Consider the following 17,698-nt stretch of genomic DNA (forward strand, 5'->3'; position numbering starts at 1 on the left):
AGATGGCAGCTTCGACTCATGCGGCAGCTGAGACCCTGTTCTGTAAGGCAGGGTTGTATAGGAAGGTGGAATTTGCTGACATATGCTGTAAAGTAGATTTGTTTGTGGTGTTTTCTTTTAAAATTTTAGCCTCGTTCTGCTTGTTTCCCATGCACAGTATTGCAGATAGGTTCCTGGGTACATATGCTAAGTATATACACGGTACCTGAGCAGCCGGGGGTTTCCACATCAGAAACATCAGGTGATGCTCTGCTTCCCGCATCCGTGCTGCGAGGCAGTGAGAAGCCAGTGCGTTGGGGCTGCGGTGGGATTTTGCTCCTGCGTGTCCCAGGTGAGGGCCCACTTTGCTCAGCCATAAGGCACCATCTTTATGTTCAAATATGCGAGAGTCTCCTCCTCCTGACAAGAATACGGAGACCTGTCCTTTATAATATTGCTCCTGACTCTAGAATGAGGGAGTGGAGTTTGGTTTCGTCCAGTGATTTCAAATGGGATGCCCTGGGTCTTGTTCTTGCCATTGTTTCTTTCCTTTGAGTTTCACAAGACTTGGTAATCTTGCAGTTGCAGTTTTCAAGAAATTTAGCAAATTTCAATGCTCCTGTTTTTGTTGTTTGGAAACCTATCTTGCTAGTAGGAGTTAATGAAGGGAAACAGATTGATTTCAGTCTTTGATTTTAACTTGCTTCAGGGAATGGAAACTGAGCAGGCTTATACGGGAGGAGATCGAAAGGTCATTGACAGCTGCTGGTCTCCAGCGTGTCCCGGACAAAATTTCTATTAGGTCCTCTGCCCTGGAATAATATGGCATGTCACCGGGCTTCTCTTGCTGCTACTTTTCAGCTGACCAGAGTAGACTTCTAGGAGTGTCATTTTTTTTTTTTAAGATATTTTTTATTTATTTGACAGGTAGAGATCACAAGTAGACAGAGAGGCAGGCAGAGAGAGAGGAGGAAGCAGGCTCCCCGCCGAGCAGAGAGCCCGATGTGGGGCTCGATCCCAGGACCCTGGGATCATGATCTGAGCCGAAGGCAGAGGCTTTAACCCACTGAGCCACCCAGGCGCCCCTAGGAGTGTCATTTTTGTAGAGAGACAGAAAATTGTATTTGCTTTACTAAAAATGTTTTCAGTTCCTTGTCTCCCCAACGGTGGACTAATGATCTCAAGATCTGCTGGGATTCTGTATTTGTGATCCAAGGAGAGGATGTAAACAGACAGTGTTGACACACCCACAGTTGCTCATCAGTAGTTTGTAGCCTTAGTCTTGGCCACTTGCAACTGTGTGTCTCCTTCTCTCCTTTCCCTCTTGTCTGAACACAGCGGACATGCTCATGAGGTAGCATCACCTGTTTGCTGTTTACAATAGAAAGCAAATTCTTATTTGGGTCCCATTTGTGTTTAGTAACAACCAACATCAGTGCAACTGCAGAAGATTTTATATTTGGCAGGCTGTGGGAAGCACGTGGACTTCTCTCTCTTCTGCTCCCTACTCGGCTGTGGGATGCTTTTCTGGTCAAACAGAGTGATCTCCACCATTTGGGCATTCGTCACTTTCTGTGAATCACGGGTCCTTCTTCCCATCACGTTGTCTCTTGTGTGTATGCCCTTAGGGTTTCAGAAGTCTAACCCTCTCAGCCCCTTTCTACCAGTAAGGATCTACATTAAGTTTGTGTTCTTATCCGAAGTGTTCCCAGTAGCAGTGTACCCTTTATTTTCCCATTTAGCTGACATGGAGATCTTTCTATTTCATGTACTTTTCTGTTGTGAATCGTCTCTTCACTTGAGTGATAGAGTGATGGCTGTCTCTGGGGTTTTCATTCAATTGTACTTTGGATGCTTAAAGGTTTTATAAGATCAGAAAGTCTAGAACTTTTTGTTTGCTTGCTTTGAACTGAACATTATCCTCACTCGTGCCCCACAAGCTTGCTGGAACCTTGATCTTTATTGACTCTGCAATCCTGGAAAATAAGGAAAATAGGTAAAACCAAAAAGAATAATTGGAAAAAAGGTCCTGTGGAGCAAAGCTGTCACATGGCAGAGTGATTCAGGAGTTGCAGGGAACATTATTGATTGTGAATCCTTTGTGAGTTTTTTAAAAAGCTTTCTTTTTTCTTTCTTTCTTTCTCTCTCTCTCTCTCTTTTTTGGTCTGAAGCACTATTTAGTTAAAGATATATATATATTTAAAGAATAATCATTTTATTTATTTGACAGAGAGAGAGATCACAAGTAGGCAGAGAGGCAGGCAGAGAGAGAGGGGGAAGCAGGCTCCCCGCTGAGCAGAGAGCCCGATGCGGGTCTCGATCCCAGGACCCTGAGATCATGACCCGAGCCGAAGGCAGAGGCTTAACCCATTGAGCCCCCAGGTGTCCCAGTTAAAGATATTTTAAATACGATGATAGTAACAATATTTTATGATGGACTGTTTCAAAAAAAATTAATTTTTATAGAAAATGTACTTTTAATTTTATAAGTAAAAATTACTTTCTTAGATTAAAAAAAAAAACAAAAACAAAAAACCCCTGTGCTTTCACATTAGATACACTAGAGGTAATAGAAAACATATATATTGGCTTCTGTCCCCAGTTCCTGGTGCAGAACTCCTGAAACACTTGTAAATTTCCTAAGCAACAGGAATAGTAGGAGCATTTTTTGTTCTAATGTTTGGTCATTCACCTGGGTCCTGACACAGAGTTCCTAAATCCCTTGGAATATCCTGGTGGATGGCAGCATATTTTGTTCTAATGAGATGACTTTTAGTGGGTGCCTTGATGAGGCCTGTTCACCAGAAGACCAAGCCATGGTTAGAAGCTTTGAATTTTCAGTCCTGTCCCCTATTCTCCAGATAGGAGTGAGGCTGGGGATGGACTTAATAATTGATCGTGTCTACGTGATGAGGCCTCCATAAAATACTCCCAATAGTATGGGGTTCAGAGAACTTCAAGTTGATGAATGAACACATGGCAGTCCTAAGAGAGGGGTGTACCTAGAGAGGTCAGGGATGCTCTGCACCCCTTCTCACATCCCTGCCCTATGCACCTCTTCCATCCGTTTGTTCGTCTGTCTCCTTTGTCATGTCATTTTATAAAAAACTGGTCAATAGTGAGTCAGCTGTTGTGATGAGTTCTGGGAGCCTCTATAGCAAACTAATAATGGCCATCAGGAGTAATAATAAGTATTGTGTGTATTTTCTCACCTAAGTCCTGTAATAGTTGGCTTTGTTGGGAGCGTATCGTTCTTCCTTGAAACTTGGCTTCTGTATTCAGGACAAGTATTTCCAAATTAATTAGTGCCACGTTCATACTTGTTAGTTCTAATCCTTTGCTTAAACTGAGATTTCCCTATTTAAAAATCATTACTCTCTGTTGCTGGGAGGAAATGTGTTTGAATTTCACAAGTAAATAGGTACTGTATATTTGTCACACATACGAGTGCTAATTAGCCAGAAACCTCTGGGTGGGAAAGGACATGTCCCTCACTCCACATTGTGGCCTTTGATAGCTCAGACAATGAAAAATAAATATTTATCTAAAGAATAAACTAGAATCTAGTCTCTTATTTTCCCAACAGCTTCCATTGCCTTAACCCACAAATTATTTCCTCTAATAACGTAATTAATAAATGTGCTCATTATTCTTTCCTACGTGTAGTTTCTTCAGAAGATTGAAACCTCTATATATTGGTTTAAAAATGGGTCACAGTGCCTTTTCTCCCCTTCAGCTTTTCAGTATGAACTTTTCCATACTGAAAAGTTGAAAGAATTCTATAGCAAATACCTGTATACCCACCACCTAGATTCTATAGTTAACATTTTAATATAATTTGCTTTATCAAATATCTGTCTGTCTGTCTATCCTCTTATTGGTATATTTTACCTAGACATTTTGGGAAGTTGTGGGTGTCCATGCACGTCACCCCCACAACTTCGGAATTCACCTGTAGTGTTTATCAGTAGAATGTTTTTAGAGTGCGGCTATTTGAAATTATATGTGATCATTTAGGAATGGGTAATTGTTAGAAAATGAAATTCTATCATCTTATCTTATTTTCCATGCTTCCAAGGGAAGAAAGCCGCTTAGTTCTGTATAATTCTTTGTAGTTTATGAAGAATTCTCATGTCTGTTATTGGATTTGGACAGATAATATTGCTGATAGTAACAGTAGCCAACAGGCCCTGTGCCAGGTACCACGCCAACCATTAGCCTTTAACAAAGATGCTAAATTCTGTTCCTCCCACTGATATTGGGTATTTATTTTCAAGTGGAGTGATTTATTCATTTAAAAATATTTTCTAGCCCTGTGGCATGCCTTTTGAATTCACATTTGTCAGCTGCTGCTACGTTTAGACTGAACTCTTTGGGGTTTGGGTTCCAGAGGACAAAAACAGTTTTTTGGGTGTTGTGTCTTTATAGGTTGTTATCCATAATAATACTTGAGCACAACTTAGGAAGAGTTGCTGAAAACATTCCTGTATTTTTTATTATCTTTTATAAATTAGCCTTTAATATCCAAAATGTTGAGTGACTTTAAAGGCAAAATGGGTCATATGTGAATAGGCATCTCATGGTTGTTTGGGGGGATTATTAATTAATTTTTAATATCCTATGAATAACTATAACTGCTGTTTTTCATATTTATTTTGTGCCAGATACTATGATTTATAACCATGGTATATTTAATTCATGTAACCAGCCTCTAAGGGCTGAAGACCCTGAGCCACGAAGGGATTAAGTGGCTTGTCCTGGGTCATGTGGCTAGCAAATGCAAGGGTCAGGATGTGAGTATTTCAGCTCTGAGTCCCAGCATTTGACAACTGCCCTAGTGTTCTGCATTTTACGTATGGTCCTCAGACCACCTGCATCATAATTTCCTGGGGCGACTGTTACAAATGCAGACTCCTGAGCCTCACCCTAGACCTGCCGAGTTTGAACCTATGGAAGAAGTATGTTTTTTAGTCATTCAGTTGGTTTGTTTTATTAGGGATTTATTTTACTTACTATTTTAGAGAGAGAGCACACAGGACAAGGGGCAGAGAGAGAGGAAATCTCAAGCAGACCCTGTGCTGAGCGCAGAGCCCATTGCAGGGCTCGATCCCAGGACCCTGAGATCATGACCTAAGCCAAAATCAAGAGTCGGATGCTTAACCAACTGAGCCACTCAGGCGCCCCATTCAGTTGATTTTTATGTGCTCTGAAGTTTGAGGACCACTGTGCTTTGCTCTTGTATAAACATTATCATGTTTTAATCTCTATTAACTGAGAAAGATAGCCAGAATCAATCAGTCATTCTTGTCCTTGGAATATTGATGTTTTGGATTCATCTTTATGCTTTTGTCTTTCCTTCAAGATTGTCATGGATTTTAAGCACCCAGATGGTGTCACAGTGCCAGTCCTGTTACCTCGTCGGAGTTTGCTGGTGATGACCGGGGAATCTAGATACCTCTGGACACATGGGTACGTATGGAAATGACTTTGGTGACAGAATGCCTCTTGCTTCGTGAGAATTCTCATTCTTTCCTGCTTGAGCTACCAGAATCGTGCCCCATGTCTGCACATTGAGGTGTCCAGGTTTCAACCTCCATGGACCTCTGTGCCCTTTTTATGGTAAATAATAACCTTTTATTTTGGTGAGATTTAGGTTTAATGGAAAGTTGCAAGCAGAGATAATGAACTCCCTTCACCTTTCATCTAGATTTACCAGTTGTTGCCAGTTGTGAACATTTGACCATGTGTTTTATTGCTCTCATATGTTACCGTTATTATTATCATTGATGAATCATTTGAGAGTAAACGGCAGACATCCTGCTCCTTTCCTCTTACGTCCCTCATTGCATATTTCCTGAGAGCAAGGATATTAGTTGTATCAGGGGTTGGCAAACTATGGCTCATTGGCCAAATTCAGCCCTAGTCTCCTTTGTGCAGCTCATGAGTCAAGAATGGTTTTTACATTTTTATTTGTATTTAAAAAAATTTATTTATGATTATTAATTATGATTGTTATTTTGGGTTTTACATTTTTTAAGAGTTGTAAAAAACAAACAGTGAAGAATATTTGACAGGAACTGAATGTGGCCCTTTTTGCCTTAGATATTTACTATTTGGCCCCGTTACAGAAAAAGTTTGCCGACCCCTATGATACAAAACTGCTGTGCAACTCGAATTCAGAAACACCAGCACTGATAAAATATTCTTATACAACCCGTCATTAACTTCTGCTAGTTGTACTTCATAGTACAGTACTGTCGAACTGCTGGCAGTTACAGGAGCCAGACCCGATATACTCAGGGGCTATCGCGGTCGGAGAAAAGGGAGGGCAGTGGAGAACTGGGCTGGATCCCAACTACAACAGGCAAGGTCAGGATAGACAGCCCAGGAGCTGGGAGTGGGCGTGGGGCAGGGCAGTGCCTGGAAAAATCCCAGTGGAAGCATCAGCAGGGGTGTGGGGGGAGGGGTGGGGTCTGGCCAAGGACCATAGGATTCTTGCTCATCACGTCTCGGCTGGGGGATCGCTGGGCAGTGAGGAATTTGGTGGGTACGGTGGGGGGGATTCTGGTTAAACCGACTCAGCAGGATTCTTGCTGAAGTGGGGTTCTTGGCGGACATGCCCAAGGGTGGGGCCGAGCTGGGCTCAGGGGAGTCCGACCGCAGTGTGGTCAAGCAGAGAATCTTGGTCAGTGGTTTGTGGCGCGCTCTCCCTCTGCTCCCGGACTCTGCCGTGTGATTGGCTGTCCGTTCTCTTCAGTCGTCTTTACTTGGAAACAATTCCGCAACTTCTCTTCGTCTTTCTGGTCATTGGCATTTTTAAGGGGGCCGGTTGTTTTGTAGAATGGCCCTCAATTTGAGTTTGTTTGATTGACTCTAATCTCAAAGAAATGGGTTATGCACATTCGGCAAGAATATAGCTTTAGCCTTTGGAGGAGAAGCATCGCACCACTGAAATTTACGTGTATTCTGCTTAAAATACTGCTGAGTTCTGTGCTTATTAATAATGTCCTGCGTGGAGATTTTAACTGATGCATTTAAGAAATCAAGGAAACAAACATGTAAATGATTCTGTATCATGTCTTGAAGGTGAGCCATAAAAACAATGGCCTGATTTTGTGCAATGAGGCTTAAATTTACCTGACTTATTTTTTCATGGCCATCTAAATATTTTCACTTGCAGTAAATGAAAATGGTGAGGCGATCCAGTGGTTTCAAGTATTTCTAGAATTGAGAATATTCACGTTTTCTTTTTTTAAGTTTAAACATTTTTACTATCGGTACATTTAAACTTAAGAGTAATGGTATTTCAGCAAGTACGAAATGAAAAATTACTTTTCATAGATTTTTTTATAAACATATTTTAAATTCTGGATAATGGTACAGATTAATTCTCCTAAACATCATTTCAATCGCATTCTTCTCTCTCTTTCTTAAAAGTTTTTATTTTTATTTATTTGGGAGAGAGAACAAGTGAGCATTGAGGAGGTGGGGGGGGCTACAGAGGGAGAGGGAGAAGCATTCTCCCCTCTGAGCAGGGAGCCCAGTGTGAGGCTCGATCCCAGGACCCCAGGATCATGACCTGAGCCAAAGGAAGGCAGATGGTTAAATCCCCCAATCACATTATTTTCTTGTTGAGAGAATATTGTGTGGGGACGCCTGGGTGACTCATTTGGTTAAGTGTCTGCCTTCAGCTCAGGTCATCATCTTGGGGGCCCGGGATTGAGCCCCACGTAGGCTCCTGCCTCACCAGGGAGTGTGCTTCTCCCTCTGCCTGCCCTTTCCCCTCGTTGCATGTGTGCGTGGGAGCACTCTCTCTCGCTCTCTCAAATAAATAAAATCTTAAAAAGAAAAAGAATATCGTGTGGTTAAATGTTAAGAGTATCTCTGTAAGATTGAATTGTAGGCAACATTTATTTTTAAACCTTTCTCTAGAATCAAAATTCTTTACAATAATTTCAGGGAACAAAACCCCTCAGTATTATTTTTTTAAAGGCTCCCATCGAAACCCATTGCCTGTATTACGTGTGTGTGTGTGTGTGTGTGTGTGTGTGTGTGTGGTGAAGAGGAGAAAGGGTAGGGTTAGGGTAAGGAGGGAGGGGCTACAGTTAGAGATAGAAACAGAGGCTGACCAAATAATGGAGTTATTCATCAGAATCTCTGGGTGGACAGAAGAATAAGTTGAAAAAGCACATTTAATACACTTAAAAATATGCATAAACCATAGGACATACACCTTGATTTAAAAAAAAAAAACTGGGACGCCTGGGTGGCTCAGTTGGTTAAGCAGCTGCCTTCGGCTCAGGTCATGATCCCAGCGTCCTGGGATCGAGTCCCACATCGGGCTCCTTGCTCATCGGGGAGCCTGCTTCTCCCTCTGCCTCTGCCTGCCATTCTGTCTGCCTGTGCTTGCTCTCTCTCCCTCTCTCTCTCTCTGACAAATAAATAAATTAAAAAAAAAAATTAAAAAAAAAACTACTTTGATCTGTGTGCTGGAAGCAAATACTAGAAAGCACTACTGAGGGACAGGAATTGAAGAAGGTTGATTTGGGGTTCCTGCTGGCTCAGTCAGTGGAACGTGTGACTCTCAATCTTGGGGTTGTGAGTTCGAGCCCCGCATCAAGGGTAAAGAAAAAAAGGTTGATAAACTCTGCCCTGAAAGGTTAATTCCAGACTCTTACTTCGATCCAGTTCGGATTTACTCTTCTAGCCGCCATGCCTTAAATCAGAATGGGCAGCCTGGAAGGCCCTGAGGCAAATACAGTGGGCAGCCATGTTCTCTTTGGCTGGGCCAGTGGTGGTCCCCGGGGCAGCATTTTTATTGCATTTAATTGCCTGCATGTGCAGATCAGTAGCTTTCACCTGAAACTCTGAGTCTTCAGCTTCTTTTGGAAATTGGGCAGTCTGACAACGTTGGGCGCTTGGATGCCTTGGCCCTGCCACTAGGGACCGTCTGTGGCCTTCTGTAGACGAGAACTGCGTTCTTAGGCTCCCCCCACTGTGCTCTGTGCTGCCCCTCGCTAAGCCTGAGCATCAGCTGGCCTGTGTCACTGTTCCCCCGCTGTTGTGTTTGTGTTGGGACAGAGCTGCTTGAAAATGAAGTAAATTTTGTCTGTGTTGGAAGTAGGGAACGGGAAGCTAGAGTGAGTGGGAAAGTGTGTTAAGAAAAGTGGAAGAAAACACTTTGTTGTTTTGAAATGAAACCCATTTGTATGTGTTTAACAGCAAACTGTGTTTCTAGGCAAACCCGCGCACCCCCTCCTTGAGGTTATTCGGCCGGCTTCGCAGGCATTTATCTCTACGTTTATGTGACTCTCCTTTTAAATTACTTTTGGAGCATTTTTTTTCTGCTGGGCCTTGTTCTCAAAGTTTCACACAGTTAGCTCGCTTACCTCATACAAGTCACAGTGGAGAGTTTGTTCTGTGGCTTTGTCCCCATTTTTAAAGGAAATTGGAGCATAAAGAGGTTATGTAACTTGCACAAAGTCACAAACCTTTAAGTGGCAGAGCCAAGAAGAGAAGCCAGGCAGTCTGGCCTCAGAAGCTGTCCTTAACCTTGTCATTCTGGCCGGACTTGATCGCTCCTTCTTCTCCAGATGTGTGCTGTGCCCTCTGGCCTTTACTCCTGTGCCAGCACTCAGTGCAATAAATTTCCTTTTCCTTTGTTTTTAACACAGAGCTCAGCTCTTCCTTTTGATATGTAAAACTTTTTCTGGGGACATTAACCTGAAATAATTTCTCCCTTAAACTCCTAAAGATTGTATTGCTTCTACCACTTTGAGATGTCTCTTCTAATGAACTCTTATTTAAGTCTAAAAAAGGTTTTTATCTTTTTATTTAATATTTTTTCAACTGGATTATAAATTTGAGTAGGGAGGAAAAAAAAGATGTTCAGCAATGTTTAAAGAATTCATGTTGAGGATTAATCTTAACGTGGATTACCTACTCCTAAAAATCTGAGATTGGTTCCAAAAGCAGTTAAGTACTGCATGGCCTTTGTCTAAGATGCAATTCTAGGCAAGTAAAGTAATTGACTTAAAAAGCTGTGATAGAGAACTACTTGGCCCTCAAGAGGGAAATTTACTTGCTAATAAGAGTTTCAGGATACACGTTGTTCTGAGCTATCTTGACTTTGTTTAGTACCATAGTTGTACTTATTTTCCTCTATCAGGGTAACAATCATATAAATTCAGGTGACGTTTGCCTGCTTTTACTTCTAAAAAAATTGCTTTTGGTGCAAGCTCTTTTAAAAGAGCCACTCTCCTTATGTGTTTTATAAGACCAGCATTACCCTGACACCAAAACATGTCAAGGACATTACAATAACAGAAAATTACAGACCAGTATCTCTCATAACAGGTAAAAAAAAAAAAATCCTAAACAGAATAGGAGAAAATCCAATTGTACGATATATAGAAAAGAAAGTACATCATGACCAAGTAGAGTTTATTCCAGGACGGCAAAATTGGCTTAACATTTTGAAACCAAACCATGTAATTCATGACATAAAAAGAACAAAGGTGAAAAAATTATTTAATCATCTTGATTGATGCAGAAAATGTATTTGACAGAATTCAGCATCTGTTCGTGATAAAAACTTGGCAAACTAGGACAAGAAGGAAACTTCTTCAAGCCAATAAAGGGTACCTGTGAGAAACCCACGGCTCATATCGTATTTAACGGTGAAATAGTGAAACAGTGAATGCCTTTTCCTAGGATACTCAACAGGGCAGGAATGTCTGCCCTCACCACCTCTCTTTAATATTACAGTGGGTGTTTTACATAGTATAATAAGTCAAGAAAAAGAAATAAAAATCATAGGGATTTGAAAGGAAGAAGTAAAATTCTTTATGATTGTGGATGTAGAAAATCCTAGGCATTCTACAAAACAAGTGCTAGAACTAAAAAGTGAATATAGCAAGGTTGTAGCCTATGAAGTCAATATTCAAATATTAGCTTTTGGAAAATGAAATAAAATGCTTTTAAAAATAGGCATACCACATTATCTAACTTCATTCATCCATCGATGGACGCTACGTTGTTTCCATGTCTTGGCTGTTGTAAATGATGCTACAGTGACCATGGAATGCAGGTATCTTTTCAAGTTAGTATTATTTCCTTTGGATAAAAATCCTGTAGTAGAATTGCTAGATCACAGGGTAGTTCTATTTTTAATTTTTGAGGCATCTCTGCACTGTTTTCCACAGCGGCTGCACAAATGACATTCCCACCAGTAGTGCCCAGGGGCTCCCTTTTCTCTACACCCTCACCAACACTTGTCATTTCTTTTCTTTTTGATCATAGCTGTTGTTACAGGTATGAGGTGATACCTCACTGTGGTTTTGATTCGTATTTGCCCAATAATTAGTGACATTGAATTTCATGTATCTGTTGACCCATCTATATGTCTTCTTTGGAAAAATGTCTATTAAGATCCTCTGCCTGTTTTTTAGAAGTTTTTTTGCTATTGAGGAATTCTTTATATGTTTTAGATATTAACCTCTTACCCCTTATATAATAAAAAAATACTTTTTCTCATTCTGGAGGTGGCCATTTCATTTTGTTCATGGTTTCCTTCACTGTGCACAAGGTTTTCAGTTTGATGTATTCCCACTTGTTCATTTTTGCTTTTGTTGCCTTTTGGGACTTCTAACAACAGATTGAAGTAATAGTATAACAATGACAAAATGAAAACTGAGAACTGAAATACATTATATTTTTTCATTTTAGGATCAGATCCATTTTATTTTTATTTTTTATTTTTTTAAAGATTTTATTTATTTATTTGACAGAGGGAGATCACAAGTAGACAGAGAGGCAGGCAGAGAGAGAGATAGAGAGAGAGAGAGAGGGAAGCAGGTTCCCTGCCGAGCAGAGAGCCAGATGCGGGACTCGATCCCAGGACTCTGAGATCATGACCTGAGCTGAAGGCAGCGGCTTAACCCACTGAGCCACCCAGGCGCCCAAATCCATTTTAATTTTATGGTTGAACTTTCTCTTTTTTAGATGTGTAGAAAAAACTTACCTAGTTCCTTATAAAGAGGCATCAACCACTTAAGTATAAAATTATGCTTTTTAATAATTTGCTGAGATCTTTCAGGCTTAGCATGTTCTCTCTGAATGTAAAACCCACCTCTAAAGGAGACAGATTAGGTAGGGTATATCCAGCAGAAAACTTGGACTCAGAAGATTGAAATCTTAGGAATAAATTTAACAAAAATAACGTTATGCAACACATACACACTGAAAATCATGAAACACTGCTGAGAGAAATTAAGGAACACCAAAATGAATGAAGAGGTAGAGATGCCATTATCAGGGATAGGAAGCTTAATATTGTTATCAATTGTCCCAAGTTTATCTAATGTTTCAGTGTAATTCCAATTAGAAATCTGAAGACTTTTTTATAGAAATTGATGAGCAGATTCTAACATTTATAAGGAAACGTGAAAGATCTAGTATAATCAAAACAGTCTTGAAGTAGAAGAATAGTGTTGGAGGATTTATTCTACCTAGTTTTTAAAATTTACTAAAGCTATATAATCTAAAAAGTGTATGGGATGCCCAGGTGGCTCAGTTGTTAAATCTCCAACTCTTGATCTTAGCTCAGGTCTCGATCTCAGGGTTGTGAGCTCAGGCCCCATGATGGGCCCTAGGCTGGATGTCGAGCCTATTTGGAAAAAGAGTGAGAGAAAAAAGAATGTAGCGTTGGTGTATAGATAGACAGATAGACCAGTAGGGCAGAATATGTTCTCATATATCAGGTCAGTTAATTTTTTTTTTATTATTTATTTGACAGAGTGAGAGACAGTGTAACTAGGGGGAACAGCAGGCAGAGGGAGAGGGAGAAGAAGACTTCCTGCTGAGCAGGGAAGGGCTCAATCCCAGGACCTTGGGATCCTGACCTGAGCTGAAGGCAGAAGCTTAACCAACTGAACCACCCAGGAGCCCCACAGTCAGTTAATTTTTGACAAAGACACGAATGCAATTGAATGTGGAAAGAAACTTTATAAATAGGTGGTGCTGGAACTATGCCCTTGTGGAAATAAAATGAACCATGATCTGCCTCATAGCCATTTACAAAAAGAGTAATATGAGGTGGATCATAGATTTTTTTTTTCCAAAGACTTATTTATTCATTTTGAGAGGGAGCGTGAGCGTGATCAAATGGGGGAGGGGCAAAGGTAAGGGCGAGGCCGAACAAGAATCCCAACCAGACTCTCCACTGAGCGTGGAGCCCAACTTGGGGCTTGATCTCATTGATCTCATGGCCCAGAGATCATGACCTGAGCAGAAATCAAGAGTTCAGTGCTTAACGGACTGAGGCACCCAGGTGCCCCAAGGTAGAGCATAGATTTAAATGTAAAAGTAAAACTTATAAAACATCTAGAAGAAAATACAAGAGAATATTTTTGCAACCTTGGGGTAGGCAGAGGTTTTTAAAGAAAGATTTTAGAACACACTATAAAAGGAAAAAAAGATTAACTGTATCAAAATTAAAAACTTACTTGTTAAAAAAAATCACTAAAAAAATGAAAAGGCATGCCACACATGAGGAGAAAATACCCAGAATACATGTATCTGACAAAGGTTTGGGCTTAAGATTTGAACAGGTTCTTCACCAAACAAAGTATCAGTGAATGGCTAATAAGCACATGGGAAGATACACAGTATCATTAGTCATCAGAGAAATGCAAATTAAAACCACAATTTCAGGAGTGCCTGGGTGGCTCAGCTGGTAAAACCAACTCTTGGTTTTGGCTCAGGTCTTGATCTCCTGGGTCCTGAGATAGCCTGCAGGCTCAGCGGGGAGTCGGCTTCAAGATTCTCTCCCTCTGCCCCTCCCTCCCCTCCTGCATGCACGTCACTCTCGCTCAAATAAAGAAGTCTTAAAAAAAAAAAACCCACAGAAAAACCCACACAATTTCATACCACTTGCCACCTACTAAAATGATGAAAATTAAAAACTCAAGTAATACCAAGTACTGGTGAGAATGTCAGGCAGCCTGGAACCGTTCCATTATCTGTGGTTTTCTGATGTTGATGATCTTGACACCCAGCTAGATCTCCCTTACTAAGAAAGATGTGTTCAAAGCTACAATGATAATTAGGTGTTTGTCTGTTTCTCCTGTTATTTTTTTGTTTGCTTTTTGCTGATTTTGAAGCTGTGTTGTTAGAGGCATAAAAATAAATATACGTGGTGTTTATATATTCCTGTCATATTGACACTGTTGTTATTATGAAATGTCCCTTTTTGGGGCTCCTGACTGGCTCAGTTGGCTAGGTGTCAGACTCTGGATCACTCAGGGTCATGAGTTCAAGCTCATTGTCCCTTTTCTTCTCTAGCAGTATTTATGCCTTTGAAGCCTGCTTTGATTAGGATAGCTATACCACTTTCCTTTTGGTTTTGCTTGGAACATGCAAAATACTTGTCTTCTGCATGTTATATCTTTTTTTTTTTTTTAGGATTTTATTTATGTATTTGACACAGAGAGAGAGATCACAAGTAGGCAGAGCAGCAGGCAGAGAGAGAGGGAGAAGCAGGATCCCCGCTGAGCAGAGAGCACGATGCAGGGCTCGATCCCAGGACCCTGAGGTCATGACCCAAGCCGAAGGCAGAAGCTTAACCCACTGAGCCACCCAGGCTCACCCCCCCCTTTTTTTTTTACGATTTTATTTATTTGAGAGAGAGGATAGCGAGAGAGAACACAGTGGGGAGGAGAAGGAGAAGCAGGTTCCCCACTGAGCAAGGAGCCCGATGGGCCACTTGATCCCAGGACCCTAGGATCATGACATGAGCCGAAGGCAGATGCACAATTTACTGCACCACTAAGGTGCCCCTGTATCTTTTTATTTTTTCCTCCTATCTTGATTTTCAACCATTCTATGTCCTTAGTTTAAGGGGGTTGACTCTTGTAATCAGCATATAATTGGACTTTATTTTTTTTTAACCCATTCTGACATTCTTTGTTCTTTAATTGCATGTTACAGTCTTTTTACATTTGACATAATTATTGATTAGATTTAAGTTTACTGTTTATGTGCTTCCTTTTTGCTCCATCTGTTCCTTGTTTTCTTTCTCTTTCCTCAGAATTGGTATTAATTAAATATTTGTGGGCGCCTGGCTGGCTCAGTCAGAGGAGCATGCGACTCTTGATCTTGAGGTCATGGGTTCAAGCCCCTCATTGGGTGTAGAGATTACTTAAAATCTTAAAAAAAAAAAATTAAATATTTGTTACTATTCTATTTGTATTTCTTGAATAATTTGTTAGTGTACATTCTTTTACTATTACCCTGAAGATAACTTTTTTAAAAATAGAGACTTCTATTTCTTTGTTTTTTTCTGTAGTACTTAACAATCTGGGGAATCCAATAGATATTTGCCGTAAATTCTTAATTTGGTCTGTTCCCTTAATATTTTTAAAAAGACATGAAATATTTTTATGAATACAATGTTAAATAAATTATTTTGACTGTTGTTTTTAGAATCACACCCAGAAAATTTGATACTGTTCAAGCATCCAAGGGTCATAAAGGTGGAATTATCACCAGTGATGTTGGCGACTTAACTTTAAGCAAGAGGGGAATAAGGACATCATTTACATTTAGGAAAGTGAGGCAAACACCGTGTAATTGCAGTAAGTATTTAGTTTTGGTTCCACTGTAAAATGGAGTAAATCTAGTGTAAAAATCTTTTAAAGTACCATCAGAACCATGGAGAGCTTTGTTTTAACTTCTCTAATGGCATTTCTCATATTCTGTGCAATGTTGTACTTAATGTAGATTTTTCTTAACTGTCCCCATTGAGTTTATATTCCTTAAAGGCAGGGAATGCATTTTATTCATATTCATTTTTCCCTAGTTGGGAAATGGGAATCCCATAGTTGGATGCCAAATAAACATTTTTTTAAAAGATTTTTTAAAATTTATTTATTTGACAGAGATCGCAGGTAGGCAGAGAGAGAGAGGAGGAAGCAGGCTCCCTGCGGAGCAGAGAGCCAGACGTGGGGCTTGATCCCAGGACCCTGGGATCATGACCTGAGCTGAAGGCAGAGGCTTAACCCACTGAGCCACCCGGGTGCCCCAAACATTTTTTTTTTTTTTAATTGAAAGCACAGTTAAGAGTGCTAAATAAAATTTTAGGCCATTAAAATATCAGTTGTACAAAAGTAGGTTTTATTGGAAACAGCTTGTCAAGTTTCTAAATTATTTCTAATTAACCCAGCGAGGAGTTAGAGATGACCAGTTGTTCCATAGTAAGTAGATACTCTAAGGGCATGAACAGTAGTTTCTGTTTTGGCCAATTTGGAAATCTAGGAGAGAATAAAAGAAATGCTCAAAAACTTGTCAAGATGTTATTCTGAATTGTCTATACAAATACATCATGACCTGTATTTCTTGGACTCATTGAGTAAAGATCTCTTTCATTTTGTAAATAGTATGCGGTAGAAAACTTAAAATTGGTATATTTTATATCTTTTTTTTTTTTGCTATATTTGTTATCTTGATGTTAGTGAAGCTTAAAACAAATTTTTGTTTCTTTTGCTAAAAGTGTCATTGAGACCTTGAAACAGCAAATTTTTTTATCAATTAAAAAAGTGTATTTCATATTTGTTGAATGTCTGACACTGTCCCTAGTTTTACAAGATACTGAAAATTAAAGCACGACCTTTCTCAAGGTTCCAGTTCTCAAGGAACCTGAGGTACAGTTGGAGAGACAAGCTGGTTTTCTTCTGCAGAGGTTTCTTTGTTGTGGAAATTAATTGAACGCAAGGCACAGTATAGAAGGTCTAATTGTATATTCAGTTTACAGATGTTTTTCACGTTCAAGGCCATCTTTTTGGATCCTAATGGTCAAAATTTGTGAATTTTTAAGGATAAGTGTTGCCCCCACTTTTTAAAGATTTTATTTATTTGAGAGAGATCACAAGTAGGCAGAGAGGCAGGCAGAGAGAGAGGAGGAAGCAGGCTCCCTGCGGAGCAGAGAGCCAGATGCGGGGCTCGATCCCAGGACCCCGGGATCATGACCTGAGCCGAAGGCAGAGGCTTTAACCCACTGAGCCACCCAGGTGCCCCATGGGTTGCCCCTTTCTTTAGATTACTTAGCTGTTTATAATTTATAAGACAGTAAAATGTTGCCAGAACTGGCTTAGGGTCACTGTCGCATATGCAGTAGTGTAATCCTGATGTGTCCAAGATACAAGGTAACCCATCTGTTGTCACCTGCACCTGTTAGCGCCGTCAAGGCTTTCTTAAATTCTGCATGAAATGTTTAGAGTTGCCTTTCACATGGTAGCAGACACAAGCTCTCTCCCACCTCTTTCTTGAGGTTCGGCCCCCTCTGATTAGAGTTAGGGAGAATTCCCGAAGCCGTGCACGCTGCGGCCCACTTCTGAGCTGCCACGTGATTTCTCATTATTGCCTCTGTCCTGACTGTGGCTTCTCCGGGAGCATTGCTCTTTCCTCCTGTCTTTGCTGCAGTAAAAGGATGTGTCTCATAGACTTCGGCCGAAGATAAAGGGAAATTACAGAATAACAGAGAGCAGGCAAGGATTTTTTTTTTTTAAAACATATAATATATTTTTATCCCCAGGGGTACAGGTCTGTGAATCGCCAGGTTTACACACTTCACAGCACTCACCATAGCACATACCCTCCCCAATGTCCATAACCCCACCACCCTTCTCCCAACCCCCCTCCCCCCAGCAACCCTCAGTTTGTT

The 17,698-nt window shown here is 40.5% G+C and overlaps 1 protein-coding gene across 1 annotated transcript in view; it reads left to right on the plus strand.

The window, feature by feature from the left end:
• Positions 1-17,698, plus strand: part of LOC111153767 (alkB homolog 8, tRNA methyltransferase) — a 57,295-nt gene that overhangs the window by 24,410 nt on the left and 15,187 nt on the right. Inside the window, exons 8-9 of the mRNA XM_022512990.1 lie at positions 5,342-5,448; positions 15,463-15,614. Coding sequence (XP_022368698.1) covers positions 5,342-5,448; positions 15,463-15,614 — 259 coding nt within the window. The remainder of the gene's footprint in view (positions 1-5,341; positions 5,449-15,462; positions 15,615-17,698) is intronic.

This window comes from Enhydra lutris, unplaced genomic scaffold, assembly GCF_002288905.1.
Source record: "Enhydra lutris kenyoni isolate GAN:26980312 unplaced genomic scaffold, ASM228890v2 scaffoldscaffold34, whole genome shotgun sequence".
Lineage (NCBI taxonomy): Eukaryota > Metazoa > Chordata > Mammalia > Carnivora > Mustelidae > Enhydra > Enhydra lutris.